Genomic DNA, 18,007 nt, shown 5'->3' on the forward strand with positions numbered 1-18,007 from the left:
GCTCTTACAGACCTTCTTCCTTGCTTCAAGGAAGCCCAGCTAGAAATACAAACACATATTAACTCTTGGCATGGTCCCCATTTTAGGCTGAAGATTCATTTTCTTTCCCACTCTTTGACCATGGAAAGTTTCGACGAGAATAGTGAGCTAGCCACACTTTTGCACAGATGTTTATTATAATCTATCAGCGATCCCCAGTCTGACAGGGGATGCAGTGGAAATGCTCTTTACTGAAGAATGTTATAGCAGCCTTTGCAGGTACAGGTTACAGTGAGAAGCTGGCTTAGTTTTCTGTCAACTTGACAAAAGCTAGAGTCACTTTGGAAGATGAAACAGTAATTAAGAAAATGCCCCAACAGTTGGCATGTGGGTAAGTCTGTGGTCCATATTCTTAAATGATATTTAGGCCCAAATAACTGTAGGCTAGTGGTCTTAGGTGGTATAAGAAAGCAAACTGAGCAGGCCACGAGGAGCTAGCCAGTAAGCAGTACTCTTCCCATGGCCTCTGCTTCCGTTCTTGCCTCAAGGTCCCTGCCTTGGCTTCCCTGGATAATAAGCTATAAACTATACAATGAAACTTTAAAAAGAGACAAACAGAAAACCTTTTCTCCCCAGGTTTTGGATCATGGTATTTTTATCATAGCAGCAGAGACTCTAACTGAGGTGACATACCAAAATCTCATTCAATGAATCAAACTAACATTCCGATAAAACCTTCTGCAGTTGTGGAATTTGTCCACATCTTCATTGTCACTACAGAGGCCACTGGCCACATGTAGATATTAATCACTTGAATACATTTATAATACTGGAAAAGGTTTATTTTATTTTGCTTATTTCAAATTTAAACTTATGAGGCCACACACAGCAAGTGGCTACCACATTAGATAGCAGATATATGCAGTATAAAACATGAAAACTACCCTCTGTAGCCAAGGAAATCGAAATTAAAAGGGACATCCAAGAACTGTAACGGGAAGAAGGGACACTGCTACTTTCAATGAGAGAAAAGAGAAAGTTCAACAATTCAAAGGCAGTGTGCTCAGGAAAAATGGGGAAGCAAGTGGGACCATGAAACGGAAAGGTTGTTAGGCTGTTCTGAAAATCAGCTATTTTAACAGGTCAACTTTCCAGTGGTAAGGAGACCCCCCCCCCCCAAGTAGAAACAACTAGAAACAATTGGAATTTAAATATCGCATGGGATGCATCAGAGCAAGACAAGTGAGATACTTTTCTCTGACAGTGTCTTGGGGGAATCTCTTCACCTTTTATGCACCCCCTTTCTCAGGTTGCCTTGTCCTCCCCCACATGGAGAGACCCAGGTATGTGGCATAGTAATCATGGAGCACAGAAATTGCTATTTCACCTACTGAGTGATTAATATGAAATTAGCTACTGCAACCCTCAGTAGTGTGGAAGAGATAGCGTAAGGATTTGGTTTTGTTTTAGCAATGAAAAGTACAAGATCCAACGCGGCTTGGCATACATAGAGGACTTTTTCATCTAAAAATCTCTGCACGTTTAACAAGTTTAATTAATGAGAAAACCTCAAAGAAAGGGAAGAGATGAAGTTAGAAACATAGATCTCAGTGTTCTATTTCTGCTGTTTTGGAAATATCAGGCTTGGTATTTTCCTTTTCCCTTAATACACAAGTGTAGCCCCATGCAGCAGACAGGGCCCAGAGGTATTTATTTTCCTACTGCCGGATTCCTCTCAAGACATCTTATTTGTGAGGAAGAGGAAGAGAGGAAACACATAGAGTCCCAGCCCCTGACTTTCCTCATGTCTTTTTACCTTATTTACGCTGGAAATCCACCCAGACTGGGTGGTACGGAGCCGTCTTTGATAAATCAGTCTGCACCATCCCTCGAAAACCATAAGCCTTGGCACACTCCCCATTTTAGGCTGAGTCTCAAATTTCATTGGAGCAGACAATCTCCTTTATCAAAAATTATTCAAAACCAGCAGGCATGAATCTGGGGCTATCATGCATTGAAAGGGGACGGGCAAGGCCCCTTAATGGGTGCCCTACTGTGTAATCTTCTTTCATCTTAATTCAGAATCCCTCAGAGAGTCACACTGCCTTTATGCAAAAATATAAATTCTCCCAATTATTTATATGTCAGGTACGTTTTTTTTTTCTGCCTAGTCAAAACAGATTGTACCCTGGTGTTTATTTTCCTCTGGTGTGACCTAGAGATGCTGTTTCTTATCCTTTGCCACTTTTTAAAACTGTTCTATTTTGTTGCTTTTTCTTTCTCTTGCCCAATTTCTTCTTCTTTCTACTGGAAAAAAAAACACTAAAATACAAACGCTGTCTTGTCACAAGGGAAAAAAAAACTTATAAAGATCATGGCTTCTAAAGATTTTGACAAACCGTTTGATGTTTAGAAAATGAAAATAGCCGCCACAAACAAAACACAACTGTTTTTGTCTGAAGAGAAGTTGCTGGGGGCTTTAGGTTTTGTTTATAACTGGTCTAGGCCTTCTGTTTGTGTCTCCAGGCAAACACAGATCTTTCACTGCTAGCCACAGCCCTATTATCTTCTCCGTCTCCATCCTTCCTTGAACATGTCTTCAGATACGTGGGTCAGGATCACCCTACCCTCCCATCCCATCCACTCCACATCTTGCATTCTCAAGGGTAAAAGGTTAAAGGCTTTCCTGACACCACCCACAGCACCACTGTTCAATAAGCATCCTTGTGAGCTTTAGTATTAATGGGAGCTGAAGAGAACCAAGCTAATCCTCTCTGGAAAAATTCTCATAAATCAAGTGGGTATAGCATCCACCTACATATATATTCTGCTCCATCATCAGTGGTCCACATACTGTCCCTGGCTAGCAGTAGCATTCAGTACTATCTCTTAAAGCTTTGGGGCTACAGACTTCTGCCAGTAATGGGGTTTAATTCACTTATATGTGCCAATTTATCTCTGTCACAAGCCTATTAATTTCCTCATTATTTTACTCTGTCCCTAGCCCTTGTACAATGAGGCACAATGATCCCCATCTGTGTAAAGAAAGACTTGGAGTCTCTTATAAATTGCCCTCAATTCTGCAGCTTTTAGTGACCAGACAGTCTCTGTATTTCTTTTTCATATTTAAATCAATGTTTTCAAACTCTTCTTTAGAAACTCTGGAGCACTAAAGAGTGAAGTCATAGCACAAGTGTAAGATTCTGATCGGCTCTTTCACATGCAGCCTTGTCCCAGGAAGGACTTCTATGGTATATCTCTTCCAAGGTGTACTATTGCCACAAGCACAGTTCCTTTGTAGGGAGAGACTGCTATCAGCCCAATCATCAGTAGGAGACGTGTCAAAATACCTATAGCTTTGCTATCAAAGTGACGACTGTGTGACAAATAAAGGTCATGGATTTAAAATTAATCCTCTCATGCTGTTGGCAGTTCTACATGGTGTGATATTGAAGAAACCAGAAAACGACAGCTAAGTGGTTAGCAAAAGTTAATCCAGGTTCAGGAGACTATTTCATTGTATCCGCATATAAAATTCACATTCGTCAATGCTACCTCTTCTGTATTTTTTCAGGATTGGAGCAAAACATCAGGAGCTAAGGGAAAAGCAGGCAAGAGGTCTTGTTGATTATGCCACTGCGGCGATTGGATCCATGTATGATATGGACGATGATGACATGGACCCCAATTACGCCAGAGTGAACCACTTTCGGGAACCGTGCACATCAGCAAATGTCTTTAGATCACCATCTCCTCCTCGAGCTGTACCACTTGCTTACCCTCGGGATGGACGTCCACTGTCTCCAGACAGAGACCACTTAGAGGGTCTCTATGCCAAGGTCAACAAGCCATATCATCCCCCAGCCCTAGCAGACAGGTAATGTAACTAAGTGAAAGATGAATGCAGTTTTAATTGAGTAAGCTTCAAATCATCTCTACTGCTGAAGCAGATACAAATGTATCCTTCAATCTACTAAAACTACAGTGGCATGGTACCCTAGACAAGTGTTGTACTTTGACCTACCAGTAAGGTATCAGTCATCAAAAATAAAACAATAGCTAGTTATAAAGTGGCGTGAATGGATGGTAGTGGTAGAGTGCATGGGGCAACAGAAAACGATTTTTGCAGGACCACAGTGGCAGAGAACTAATGACGAAAGCTTTGAAGGAATATTGTATTTTCTCCTGAGAGCCCTATCGTAAGACACTTACTCAAGAAGAAGATGGCACTTATTCAAGAACATGGAGTGAGGAGTCAGAAAAGGGACAATGGCTTCTGAGTAGGTGTAATTGAAGTGAGATTATGGATGGCTACGGCAGTGCAGGAGAAAAACAAGATAGGGATTTCATATTCAAGGAAAACTAAACTGTCTAGCTATGCACGGATGAGCAGGAGTGGAAATGAATCTTAGTCCTAGAAGTTTGATGAAGTAGAGGAAGATAGGAGGTGACCTGTAGGTTTCACAGCAAGGGAAAGACATAAGCAAGTAAGGAACAAGATGATTCCAACCCTAACCTCTTGCCAAAGAAAAATTCCTGCCTTGGGAAAGGCTGGTCTAAAGGCACATTAGTCCAGACGCATCATTAGGTGACCGTTCCAGGAATGGGTTGATGGACCTCTCTCTAGTCTGACTGCTCCTGCTTGAAATATGGAGGGAGGCGGGAAAGAGGCAGGTGTAAGAAGCTCTCATTCTAGATGAAAGAAAAAGGCTCATTTTCCAGATTTCTCAGGGTTCTGACAACCACCCGGTCCCTAGCAGTAGGCAGCTTTTGTGGGATAGCATGATATATTGCATATGTTTACCATTTACACATTTCCCCAGCTGGGTGGTATTATGCACTTTCAATTAGGTTGGGGAGAGGAAGGGAAATCACGGCATTTTTATGCAGACTGTAAAGTGTAGCTTCACAAGACTGATTGCCTCTCAGAACCTTTCCAATAACCAAGTGGGAAGTGAGGAGCAATTTTTAATCCTTACTGTCAAGGTTCCAGGTTGATAACATTAAAGAAAGATGGTCAAGTTTTTCGTTAGGACGAAATGAAAATATAAATTCCTATGACTGTGTGATATGGCCATCATAAGTAAATTGCTAATTCCAAGGATTGATTAAGAGTTGGCCTTTTTCTTGCCAGCCTTCACATAGGGTTGAGTTTTATGATGTAAATAATAATACTATCCTTGAGTCTATTCTAGGCTAAAGCATAGTCAATCTTCCACTCTTGATGTCACAGAGGGCTTTGTACAATCCTCTTTGCATATGTCCGATCAAACACCAGCACCTAAGAGTGTATTTCTCAGACCTTCCCAAGCTGGTGTGTCCTCGTGCTAATTCCATGAGAATAAATGTGAGGCATTCTGCAAGAAAAGACTTATCTCAAACCTGCAAGCAGTAGACCACAGAAGCAGGGTTTGTTTGTTTGTTTTTAGTGTAGTCTTTTCTTCCTTCCTTCCTTCCTTTGTTTCTTTCTTTCTTTCTTTTTTAATTTGATGTGCTAATATGTATTCTTGGTCTCCTAGAATACTAGACAACCAGAACTGATGATGTCTGCAATATTTGGCATATAAAGTTTATTTTACCCATATATTTATTTTGTTTTGTTTTTTAAGACAGGATTTCTCTGTGTAGCCTTGGCTGTCCTGGATTTGCTTGGTAGACCAGGCTGGCCTCGAACTCACACCTCTTCCTCCACCTACCTCTTCCTCCCAAGTGCTGGGATTACAGGCGTGCACCACCACACCTGGCTTCCCATACATTTTTAAGACCCTGGATTGCTCAGATTCCCATCACTGTGACAAAATCCATGAAATAAGCAACTCAAAAAAAAAAAAAAAAAGAAGAAATCTTTATGTTTGTGTACAGTTCCGGGTCTCAGTCTATGCCCTAGTCACTCAGCCAAGCTATTTCTGGGCTCCACATGAAATGATGAGGAGAATGTTTTCAGGGAAAACATTCTCCTCATCTAATGACAGCGGGAAGCAGACAAGGTCTGGGGAGAGGACCAGGGACATAGTTAACCCTTCAAAGTCATGTCATTTATGGTGGTCATTATCGATTCTGAACTCCACAGGGTCTAGAATCTCAGCGTGTCTATGAGAGTTTCAGCATTAGGTTAACTGAGGCAGAAAGACCTGCCCTAAAGTAGCCATCAGTCAGCAAGTGTTTCATGGGCCAGAATCCCACACTGAATATACAAGGGGCAAGTGGAATAATAGCATTTCTCTCTTTGTACTTCCTAATGATGTGAACAGTGCCTTCGATTTCTGCTGTCGTGATCTCTCCATCATCATAAACTGTACCCCCAAAGTGTGAGCCCAAATAAACTCACCCCCTCCCCCACTTAACATGCTTCTTGTCAGCTTTTTGGTCACAGAGAGAAGAAAAACAAATGTTTTCCCCAGGCCCTAACTTCCTCCTACTTGGTTCCACTTCTGAATATCTGTGACCTTATCAACAGATGAGCCCACTGACAGCTCTGCCATCTCTTGTGGTCCCAGATATAAACACAGCTATACTGGAACCAAATCTTCAATACTGAATCAATAGGGGAAAGTTTTAGATCTAAACCATAACATACATGTACATGATGTTCTAAGTTAACTTTCAGCCATCTAGGTAGACCAGGAAAGAAATCTCATTGGATAACATTAAAGACAGCTACTATAAAAGGCTGCCCAAAATTACTTATTTTCTGTGCAGCCCAAGCATCTATATGAGTAATGGAGTTGTAATTTTGGCTCTGACCTCTTTGTGTTAATAAATGCTCCAAATCTGCCTTCTACAGAGTTTTAGACAGCTGTTAAATTTTTGGATAGCAGATCAAAGAGTAACTCTTTTTACCCAGAATCATCTTGATTCTGCTCTTATCTTTAATTATATTTAAAGACTATTATTCTGTTCCTTTTTCTTAAAGTCTTAAAGGAAGCAATTTTTGCCTTGATGCACAGTAAACACGAGATAGTGGTAGCAATTATCATCATGGTTACTGTTATGACCACTTGTACCACCCTATATCAGTGCAATTCTATGCCCGTGTATCTAAGATTCCCTTTAGGCAGCATTCTAAGCAATGTCCCCAAGCACACACTCTGAGTTCTAACCCTTCCGTATTTTAAAGTAAAGGGAATTTCAACTATGCACCCATGTGTTCAATCTCTCTTCATTCAATAAGCACTTATTTGGCATCTACTGTGTTCTAGGGAAGATGGTCATGATATGTCAATGAGGACTAGAGGACGTACCCTTCTATTCAGTAGAAATGCAAGGCATGTGAAAATGGAGAGCTATACTGTCCTGCAGTTATAACTGAGAGCTTTTTCTTGTTGGGGCTACACACAAAAGGCCTCCTATAACTGGTGCTAGTGGAGACGGCTCTGGGAGGATTCCTCAGCATCGATTAGGTACAAAAGGATAAATGTTTTCTCTTGAAAAGTAATCATGTAAAATGGTCAAGTTGCTAGAAGAGCAATGTATTCAAAGAAGTTCAGAAATACCCAGAGCATAGCACGTGGGGAGGAAGGAAACTGATGGGAAGTGAGGCTGCACAGCCCATGGAAGCCACTGTGTGAGTGAATGGGCCGAGTCTCATGCTTGACGGTAACTGTCTGGAAGTGTCCTGCAGCTGTCTAACTTGGGCTCCAGAAATCTGAGTGACAGCAGGCATGCAGTGGGGAGTGATATATACCCCAGTCCTGTGGCCAGTGTCATAACTGTGTCCACAGAGGTCAAGAGAATGAAGCCTACAAAAAGAATGTGGCCACTAAAAGGTCACTGGTAACTTAGAGAGGACAGTGTCAGTAGCTTAGTAGGAACAGAGGGAAACTTATAATGGGAATTGCTGAGGAGGTGAAAATGCAGAGTGAGCCCAGTGTAATGACAAAGTACAGTTGTGGGGTGGGAAAGACTGTGTCTTTGAAGGCACATCTTGGATGGTGATTCAGAGTTAACAAGTCACCTCACACCAATGTTGCTGAAAATGAACTCGGGGAATGTGAGCAGTTTGCCCAAGATTAGGACTTCAATCTAGACCTGTAGCGAGAATTCTATATTCTTGGTTTCTTTGAAAAACACAAATGTTATGAGAATGTGTTTTCATTTAATTCCCTGGTGTGAGGATATGAGGCTGCTACACAGCAGGTGACTATGACTTGCCTCATGCTCTAGTAAGGGCTGCGGTTTTGCCAGCTGCAGCTAGTTCAGGAGAGTGTATGACTTTGGAATTCTGGGAACTTTTCAGAGGATATATAAAAGCTAAGGAACTGAGAGGCGGGGTTGCTATTGTTGGCTGGTTGGTGTTTGGATGTTGTTGGCTGCTGTTGGTTGTGGTTTGTCAAGTAGTCATGCACAAAGAAATGAGAAGAAATTAGACCTGACAGGGAAGATCAACCTTGCACCACGGAATTCAGTGCCCCTAATCAGCAAGAAGTAAACTAATGATAATGTCACCTCCTTTTCTTCTATCCTTTCTTCTCTTCTATCTAGTGTTAGGGGGCTGATATGGGTAGAGAAGAGTAGAAGAGAGAAAAGGGAACCCACAAAGTAGCAAACGCCAGCTACATAGTCCTCTCTGTATCATTATTTTCCTTAACCTACCCTGTTACTTAGACACACCCTCTCGCTTCCTGCTACAGTATGCAGATAAAGTGGCTCAGTTTGGGTTCTTAATATGTTAACAGCATGTTAAACCATGACTTCTGGGGTGGGGGCTGATCCAGTTCCAGTTCCCTTCCACTGCATGACCTTCAGTAAAAATGACTTCCCCAAGGTGCTATGCCTCATCTTCATGCAAACAATGCAACAAATACTTACGGAACACCTACCAAGGGCCAGGACTGGCGATCAGCCCTGAGTTCATTAAGGAATGAGGGAAAATGGTATGTCCCCCTCATAGAAGGTTGTTTTACATTAAGAGATACATAGACCTTACAAGGACAGTGGTTGGTACATGCTAGCTGCTGGACTGTTGGGTTAGTGAATAGGAAGAGTATCAGCAAAGGTCATAGTGAGAGGAAATGTGGCATGTGCGAGAGAGCGGGGCTTCTTTATTTTATTGTGCATTTCTTTTTTTTAATTTAAATTTATTTTTTAAAATTTATTCACTTCACATTTCCAATCATTGCTCCCTTCCTTGTCTCCTCCCAGTCTTATCCCCCCTCCCTCTCTCTTCTTCCCCCCCCCACCCTCCTCTAGTCCTCAGAAATGAGGAGCCCTCCTCCCCTACCAACTGACTCCAGCCTGTCAAGTCCCATTACCCACAACTCTTCCATGCCCAAGATTTTTATGCAACCCCCAAGCATATAAGTAATAAAATACATATACAAATGAAGCACATACTGATAATATATCATAAATAAATTTATTTTAAAATGATTCTTTACATATAATTTTACCAGGCATTAAAAGTGGAAGCAGATTTGCATGCTAATGAGATGAATGCTTGTTTATTTTACATAAGATTTAAATCCTGGCTGAATATTTGATACCATAGGACATAAAGCATCTTCAACATTTTTCAGACTTGATCAATACTTTGATTTTATAATCGTCACTGCTGAGAACACCACTTCACATAAATGCATAATACAAAATGACAGAAGTATGCTTAGGGCCCCTTTCAAAACCGTTGGAAATTCTGTGCTCATCATAGGCCAGAATTCAAATAATGATTTTTTTTTTCTTTGAAACTCAAGTCAGAAACTCTAACATCAATTTTTCAAATCAAACATTCTAACAAAGCACAGTTGAAAAATACATGAATTTGATATTTGCATGCTGAGAACTGATGGTAGGAAAACATTAAAAGTCCTAGTTTCCCATAGTCATGTGGGCACAGTAAAAACATTGCAGTCCTGAACATACACAGTAAGTCTCAAATCTGAGCCAAGGTGTGATGTTCATTGTTCATGACACATGGAGGGGAAAGTGTTTATGTTATGTGCTCTGGGCCAAGGCTTCAGTGATGGTGTAGGATACAGTATGGGTGAGTGCTGTCAAAACCACCATGAATTAATTATGTGGTCATTGTGCATCCAGAGACCTTTTATTGTTGCCAAATATTTTGCAACCCTTATACTCATTTATGCCCTTGTATGGGGTTACGAGTCACAGTTTAAGAAACTGGTTTTTATAGGAACCAGAAAGAAAAAAAATTCAATGGCAAGAGATAAGATAGGAAATCCCAGGAGCAAAAAGAGAGGTGGGGTGACTGAGCCTTCATCACAAGGATGAGGCATTTATACTCAGCCTTGATCACCAGGATGAGGCATTTATACTCATTATGAGGGAGATTAGGAGGCAGCTGTGGAAGGAAGAGCTTGCTTAGGGTTTATGCATGAGGTGTAAGCCTGGAATCCAACAAGTTGGTCAGTGGCAGAGCATCCTCACCTCTTTACAAGATGGAGGCTTGATACCATGACGTCTCAAATACTGATAGTTAAAAGCAGCTTACCTTTGTAACTAAGCTTTTCTCTATTAAGAAATGTATCTGTTTGTATATTTATGCTCAAAACTGGCCTAAACAAGGGTACAGGGGATACAGAACATCGCTCTGGGGTCACTGGCAATCATTTGTTCAGTGTAAACTCCTGCCTGTCTTACGACCGTATCTGTAGACCTCGTGTGGCTGTTCCTTGGATGTACCCAAGTCTATTGAGTTTGTGATCGCTATGTGGATAATGGTGTGCACAAGTGGACACCGTCTTTCAGAGGCGTCAGACGCCAAAAAACGTCACAGTCCGGGGCCTTAATATTTTATTTCTTTCTGTCACTGAAACTTGTGTATCAGCTACAGTTTCTAGCTCATTATGCTTTTTATCTAAAGCGTCTATGCTCTTTCGTTTGCATTACTGTTTTAGTGTGCTTTCTACTGTTGTAATAAGCACCATGACCAAAACCGAGGAGAGAATTGGTTTCAGCTTGCATCTAGAAGCGATGTCAGGACAGGATCCCCAGGCAGGAACTTCAAAATAGGAACTGACGCAGAGGCCGTGGAAGGATGTGGTTTCCTGTCTTGCTCTTCTGTGTTACTCAGCCTGCTTTTTTTTTTTTTTTTTTTTTTTTTCTTTTCCAGATAAAGTGTTTCTTTCTTTTTTTTTTTTTTTTTAGGCAGCATTTAAGCATTTTAAACATTTTTTAACTGTTTATTGATTCTTTGTGAGTTTCACTTTATGCACCACAGTCCAGTTCCTTTCCTCTTCCTCTCATATGTGCCAATCACTCTTACAACCACCCCCAAATAAAAACATACCAAAACACCAAAAATAAATAAAGCATATAAAAACATCTCATTGCGGAAGCTGCAGTATGTTACAGACTGTCTCACAGTTATCCCTTTGTGCACACGTCTTCACTTGTAAATGTTTGTTGCAGTGAGCCATTGGTCTGGTTCAAGGCCTCTGGCTTCTGTGACACCATCAGTATTGGATTCTCACTGGGACTTTCCCCAGTTATCCTTGTGTTGACCAGTGTCATGGAGATCCTACAGCTTTGGATCAGCAGGACTGGCCCTTTCACATGTCCCAGCCATTCACAGATGATGTAGGTTTGGGGATAGGCCAACTCAAAGCCCTGGATCTGGGACCGGGTGGTAGCTGAGCTGGTCAGCCTGCTGGCTCTCCCATATCTGCACCACCAGTGTGAGCTCTTCAACCCTGCTCCAGCTAGGCCACCTGATGCTGCCTTCAGCAGGAGGCAAGGTCAGCCCTCCTACTCTCCTGCTCTGCTGCTCTCCTGCTCTGCTGCCCTTGAAGCTCATCTGCACCCACGCCTTCAGAGCTAGCTCCACTGTGCTGCCCATTCCACATGTGGGGCCCACTCTCCCAAGTGCTGCAGCCTGCAAGGGGCTGGGACAGCTCTCCTGCCTCACACCCTCAGGGCTGGCTTACCTTTGCCTTCATCATCAGAGCCAGTTCCGCTGTGTTGCCCAGGTGAGGTGCAGGGCCTGGTCCCCTGACTGCTATAGCCAGTGAGAAGGCATGGCTAGCTCTTTTACTCTCAAGGCCAGCTCTCTCTCAACTACAGCAGGTGGCAAGGGATGAAGTAGGGAGAACATTACCCACTACCCCCGACACACATATCACCTCATGCTACCTCATAGCACATGAGAGGCTTGGCCAGCTCTCAGCCTGCTTTCTTGTACAAATCAGGACCCACCTGCTCAGGGGCAGACCTGCCCACAGTGGCTCGACTCTTCCACATCAAATCATCAATAAAGGTAGTACCACCATAGACTTGCCTACAAGCCAATATTATGGAAGCATTTTCTCAATAAAGATTCCCTTTTCTCATCTGACTCTAACTTGTATCAAGTTGACAAAACACTATCCAGGACAATTGTCAATCTATGTATTACTAAATCTTGTATTTATAAAATGGCATTTTTATTGGAGGATATTCTTTGTATGTATTTGTGAGGACTAAAACCAGGCATGGTGACACACACCTGAAACCCTAACAGGTCCAATGTTGAGACAGAGGTGTCATGTGGGCTGCATAGTGATACCCTATCTTATAACCCCCCCCCCCACCAAAATGTACTTGTCAGTTTTAGCTCATTGTTATCATCTGTAAAGATATGGGCTTTTTGTCCAAAATATTAGCTATGCTTCATAGGCTAGTTTTGTCACTCTCATATTTAATCATTGTGACTCATCCATGCCATTGATAAGATCATTGATCAGTGTCAAATATAATCTTTACAATTCATTACTTGAGACCTCCATTAATCAGCTCTCTGTGGGATCTTCACTTAGCCATTAATTTAGTTGACTGATATCTAGTTTATATTCTCTAGTTTAGCCAAAACATTATAAAACCTCCAACTTACTTTGAGAGACCCCATGTTTGTAAGAGTTGTTTCTCTTACCATCTCATAACCTGGACAAGAAAGGAAGCCACATGTTCTTAATAAATCCTAAATTAATTATTTTCTCTAACAGATAATGCAGATGATGTATATACATTTAGAGTTGAGTATGAGGTTTTGTGTAATCTAGTAATACTGGGATCTGTATTTGTTTATGAAATGTTCACTGACTGGCATATGAAAACTGTGAACTTAAACTGGCAAGTAGCAGGGAACACCCCAGTAAACCCAGGTAAATGGCCTTAATGTTCCAGCATGTATTTACAAGTGCTCTGTAGAAACTTTTACCGAGCATCTGTTACATTCCAGAGCTCATACAAGGAAGTTTTTAAAAAGTCCCAACCCTCCCGAAACTCAGTCTAATGGCTGGGTCTGCCTCATGTACAACAGCAGCAACAAAATCACAGCATAGTGTTCTAAATAGAATCCATGTAAAAATCTTTACATTTGTAAGTGCATTAGATTTTGGAAAGACATGAGTCTTTGGGGTCTTTCTATGACACTGGCTCAAATGGATTAATTTTTTTAAAACTTAAGTTTTGGAACTGTAAAATGAAGAAAAGGTGTACCCTATATCTAGTGAGTTGTCTGCGACTTCAGTGAAATAAATCTGTTACCTGCCTCAAAGAACATTAGCTATAAATCTTCAAATAGGCTTTTGCACAATAACATCGGGCCATATAACATATTAGGGTATATGGTGAGAAAGTCAGTTCATTAAATATAACTGTTTACAAAAGTTATTATTATATCTTGCTGTTAACCCTTGAAGTCATGCATTTTAGAACGATAGATTCCATCTGTTCCATGGCCACATGATTAAAAGGTAATCCCACCTTCAACTCTAACTCCAGCTGGTGTATTGGAATTACCAGAAACAAAACTGTAGAAACAGAAAAGTGAGAGGATAATATACAAAACGACTGAAAAACATCTCAGATTCCGTAAGACTCTGTCATATCATCCGCATAAACGCGCAGTGTAGTTGTTAAACAGTGGGATGCTCAGATAATTTTCTCTTTCAAACTAAAGCTCATTAGCTATTCCTAAGCTAGCCATCTTGTCGCGTCACTTGAATGTTCAGTGTTCACATACTGGGCTAGCCCAATTTCCATGGGACCCAGAAAAGCTGTCAATAACACAGTACGTGAAATACATCTTTTGGCTACAAAAATAGCAAACCCAATGGATATATTTGTTTTTCCCATGAAGGAGTTCATATGGCCCTGGCCTTCATTCATCTTCCTCCTTGCCTTCGATTTTGGGGAAACCTGAAACTGTGGATGTGCCTTCCTAGAGGTGGGCGGCATCATAATTCTAAGGTAGTCTCATGTCTGCTCTGGGAAAAGGGTTGAATTACCAGCGAAATACTGTAAGGAAACCAATCCCTTTGTAACAGTTTTTGAGAAGTCTCCAGTAACTTCACACTGGCAAAAATTAAAGGGTCACTTCTCCATGCAAGAGAATGTGAAAGGGGAGTGTTTCCTCCTCCCAGAAAGTGCAGTCAAAAGAGAAAAAAAAAAAAAATAGTTCCCGGTGGCTTCTGTAGGTCACTCATGGAATCCACCACAATCAGTTCAGTTCCAGACGACGCCTCGAGTTCCCCCTCCCTTTAATAATGCAAATGTTACAGATGACTGGTGCATATAGATCACTTTGGGCAGCCATAGTCTTACTAAACATGCCACGGGAAGGTATCTTTATTGGTAATGTGCAGCCCCTCCCTAATTGCTCAGGCAGAAATAATTTCAGTCTGAATAACTTCCGGTCTTACTTAACTAAAGCACTTGGGTAGTTGTCTTCTCGGTTTTCACAATCACTGAAAAATGTGTTTTGGGGAATCCTCGGAGAAGAGCAAAGACAGATATGAAAGGTATTACCAGGCAGGCTCCGTAGCCAGGTGGGAGCAGCCGGGAGGGAACTTAGCATGTGCTACTAGGGCAATGTGGGATAATTGATATCTCTTGTCACAACAGTGCATTAATTGCAGAGATTTGGCATTTCACTAAGCCGTGCTCTGTCACAGACAGCTGATCACATGGGACTGATGTTTGTTCCCAGTCTCCTCCCTAGTGATTTTTTTCCAGTTAATTTTATTTCAGTTTCGCAGTATTTTAGATCTTTCTTCTGACTCATACCTTTATGGAACTTGTGTGTGGGATGTGAACAGTGAATACAGTAATTTCTTAGAGATTTTTTTTTCCTTTGTTCTACAAACAGAACCAAAGCCATGTCATTCCACTTGAGGAATCCCAGTGATAAATGCCATTTCCATGGAGACTTAACTCATTGGTTGAATGAAGCAATCGAATCCCCTCCCCCCCCCCCCGCCCCAGAACATAATGCCATCAATGTTCAAGTGACTTTTAAACAATAATGAGAAATCTCTTAATGAAAGAATCTCTATGGCCAGATAAGTGCTAAGAGCAACAGAATTACCATTAACTCTGCTTTCCTCTCCTCTTTCTCTATTTTAACCTTGATGTTCTCATTAATTTCCCCCATGTTCTGAGAGCCCTGCTCGGGACAGTGCTGCTGATGACAGACAGACTAAATGGTCATTTGCAGGGTAAAAGATGTGGACAGCCTTCTAAAGAGGAGGGTTGGTTCCTAAGACCACCTCCACCCTAACCCCAGATAAATAAGCATGCCTGAGGAACCTTCTACCCTGATTGTCAAGACTACTGGGCGTTCATCAACTTAAATGTCTTTCAGACAAATGACTTAACTTTGGTATCTATTCATCTAGCTCAGTCTGCTTACTCAGGGTAGGTTGAAGGGTGTATATAGCCTGTCCTCAGTTAAACAGGGAACAACACCAAGGGAAAAGAAGAGCTCTTGCCCTGAAGAAAGACGCTGCTAACCGTACATAAAGAACAGTCATGTTCTCCCTCTGCTTTCCGATGGCCCTCCCTTTCTCCTCATTCCTTCCTTCGTTCCATACATTCTGAGATGCCTGTTATATGCTAAACACTGTGTTCAAGGCTGCGGGGATGCAGAAGTGTATCCAGGGCCTTGAACTTCACCTCCATCCCAGCATAGCTAGACTGATGCTGGTCTACTGCAGTTAACTGCAAGCCTCTTGTGACCTGTGGTTTTGCATTCATCTATTAGGCCAAGCCACATGCCTTTTCATTACAGGAGCTTTGCTGATGCGAAGGACAGATTTCAAAGTGCCCTCTTTACCATCTCTGTTTTTAATGCAATGTGCAATCAGGAATAGGCCATTGTTAGGTCAATTACTTTCCTGTATTTATCTTTTCAGACAATAAATAATCAGGGGGATGGAAGGGGGCAGTAAAAGATAGTTTTAATGCTAGTACTCATAAATATCCAACATCTTAAAGAGACGTTTTAATATTTATATGTGGTGGAATACTCTCCCCTCTAGAGAGCCCGGCCGAGGGCTGATATGAATCCACACAAAATCAGTATTCCTGAGTCACTGCCCTGAGCAGGCTCACAAGCAGTCCTCCAAGGTACCCAATCCTCAGCCCCCTGCTTCTCAGAGTGCCGGGACCTGTGTGTACATGACTAGAGGAAACTTTCTGAAGCCTACCGAGTGGATGCAGTCAGGTTTAGTAGAGGACCTGGCCTGAGCTGTGCTCATCCATAGGCCAAAGCCTGCCCAGATCTCCTCATACCAGTATTTGCATCTGGTAGATTCCTCATGAGAGTCCAAGACTGGAAGCCACCATTCAGGTTGCATGCACTTGACACAAGAAGCCCCCAAAGCACAGCTGTCTTCTATGGAAGGTTCTTATTACAGTCAGACACAAAGCAAGAAGAGCTCCCAGGCACGCTTGCCCTGAGGTCCCTGAAAGCGTCCTGTAGGTGAAGGGAGGCTAATGAAACTCCTCTCAGGTGGGTTTTTTGTTTTTTATTTGTGTTTGTTTGTTTTTTACTTCTCAGTGGGCAAGTGCTGGCAGGAAAGGGAAACCTATGTACAAGAGAGAACTTAAGAGGCTGAGCATAGAGTTGAAAGCTGAAACTTCTTATTTTTGAGGACAGGCTCTGCTACTCGCCATTGTTGGGTAGCATTTAGAAAAACATCACTTACCTCCTGTCTCTTCATTTCTGTGTCTGTAAATGGGCATACGCACAGTACACACAGGAGAATTCTGTCCCTAGGAGTTAACTGTATTTGCATGTACAAGCAGGAAATAGCATCGTGTAGGAAATGGGCAGCATCTTTAGATGGAGCGATTCCTGAGAATGTACGCCATTGTGTCCTTAAAATGATTGTTAATTCCACAGAAGCTGGCACGGTGATAGATGCCTGTAATCACAGCACTTAGAAGGCAAAGGCAAAAGGATCATGAGTTTGAGGCCCTGCAGTATTTTCAAATTCTCATAAAAATACTGTTTGTTAATTCCCTTGTTAGTTGTTAATAGTGAAGTGAAGATGGAAGAAGTATATTATGCCTTTCACTATTTTTCTCTAGCGATTGTATCTTACATAGTCGCAGCAAAATATCAAAGAGGAAAGTTGATATTGGTTCGCAGCTATGTGCAGATCCGTGTACTCACTTGTGCAGTCAGGATGCAGAACCATTTCCAACTTTAGCATATGCGCTGCCGAAGCAAGCACCAGAACCATTTCCATCACCACAAGGAGATCGCTCCCTTCCCCTTCAGAGTCAGATCCCCTTCCTCCATCCCTGTCTCTCAGCAATCACCAGTGTAGTCCACATCCCGGTAACTGTGGCATAACTAGCATGGTTCCTAAATGGAATTAGATGAATGGAGAATATGACCTCCTGAGACTGCCTTTCTTTCAGTGAAACGCTCTTGAATCCACCCATGTTGTTGTCGTTGTCAAAGGCTCCTTACTTTGTTTTGATGGGTAGTAGACCATAGTACAAATGTACCATAGTTCATGTAACCATTCATCTATTGAGAGACGTTTTGAAAGTCTCTCAATTATAGGGATGGGAGACATTACTCCCTCCAGGCTTTTATGTGACCACAAACTCTATTTCTTCTCCATTCCTCTCTGTTTACCTTTTATTCCTCTTTCTTGCCTTATTGCACAGGCTGTAACTCTCATTACTGTGTTGCACAGCAATGGGAAGACTGAACACTCTTGCTTTTTTTTTAACCATATGGAGAATGCATTCTGGATTTCATCTTTGTAATATTAGCTACAGGGATTTTGTTGGTATC

The 18,007-nt window shown here is 41.9% G+C and overlaps 1 protein-coding gene across 1 annotated transcript in view; it reads left to right on the forward strand.

Moving 5' to 3' along the window:
• Pard3b (par-3 family cell polarity regulator beta) overlaps nucleotides 1-18,007 on the forward strand; it is a 979,071-nt gene that overhangs the window by 819,767 nt on the left and 141,297 nt on the right. The window contains exon 20 of the mRNA XM_051153919.1: nucleotides 3,554-3,856. Coding sequence (XP_051009876.1) covers nucleotides 3,554-3,856 — 303 coding nt within the window. The remainder of the gene's footprint in view (nucleotides 1-3,553; nucleotides 3,857-18,007) is intronic.

The sequence above is a fragment of the Acomys russatus genome, chromosome 12 (genome assembly GCF_903995435.1).
Source record: "Acomys russatus chromosome 12, mAcoRus1.1, whole genome shotgun sequence".
Classification (NCBI taxonomy): Eukaryota; Metazoa; Chordata; class Mammalia; order Rodentia; family Muridae; genus Acomys; species Acomys russatus.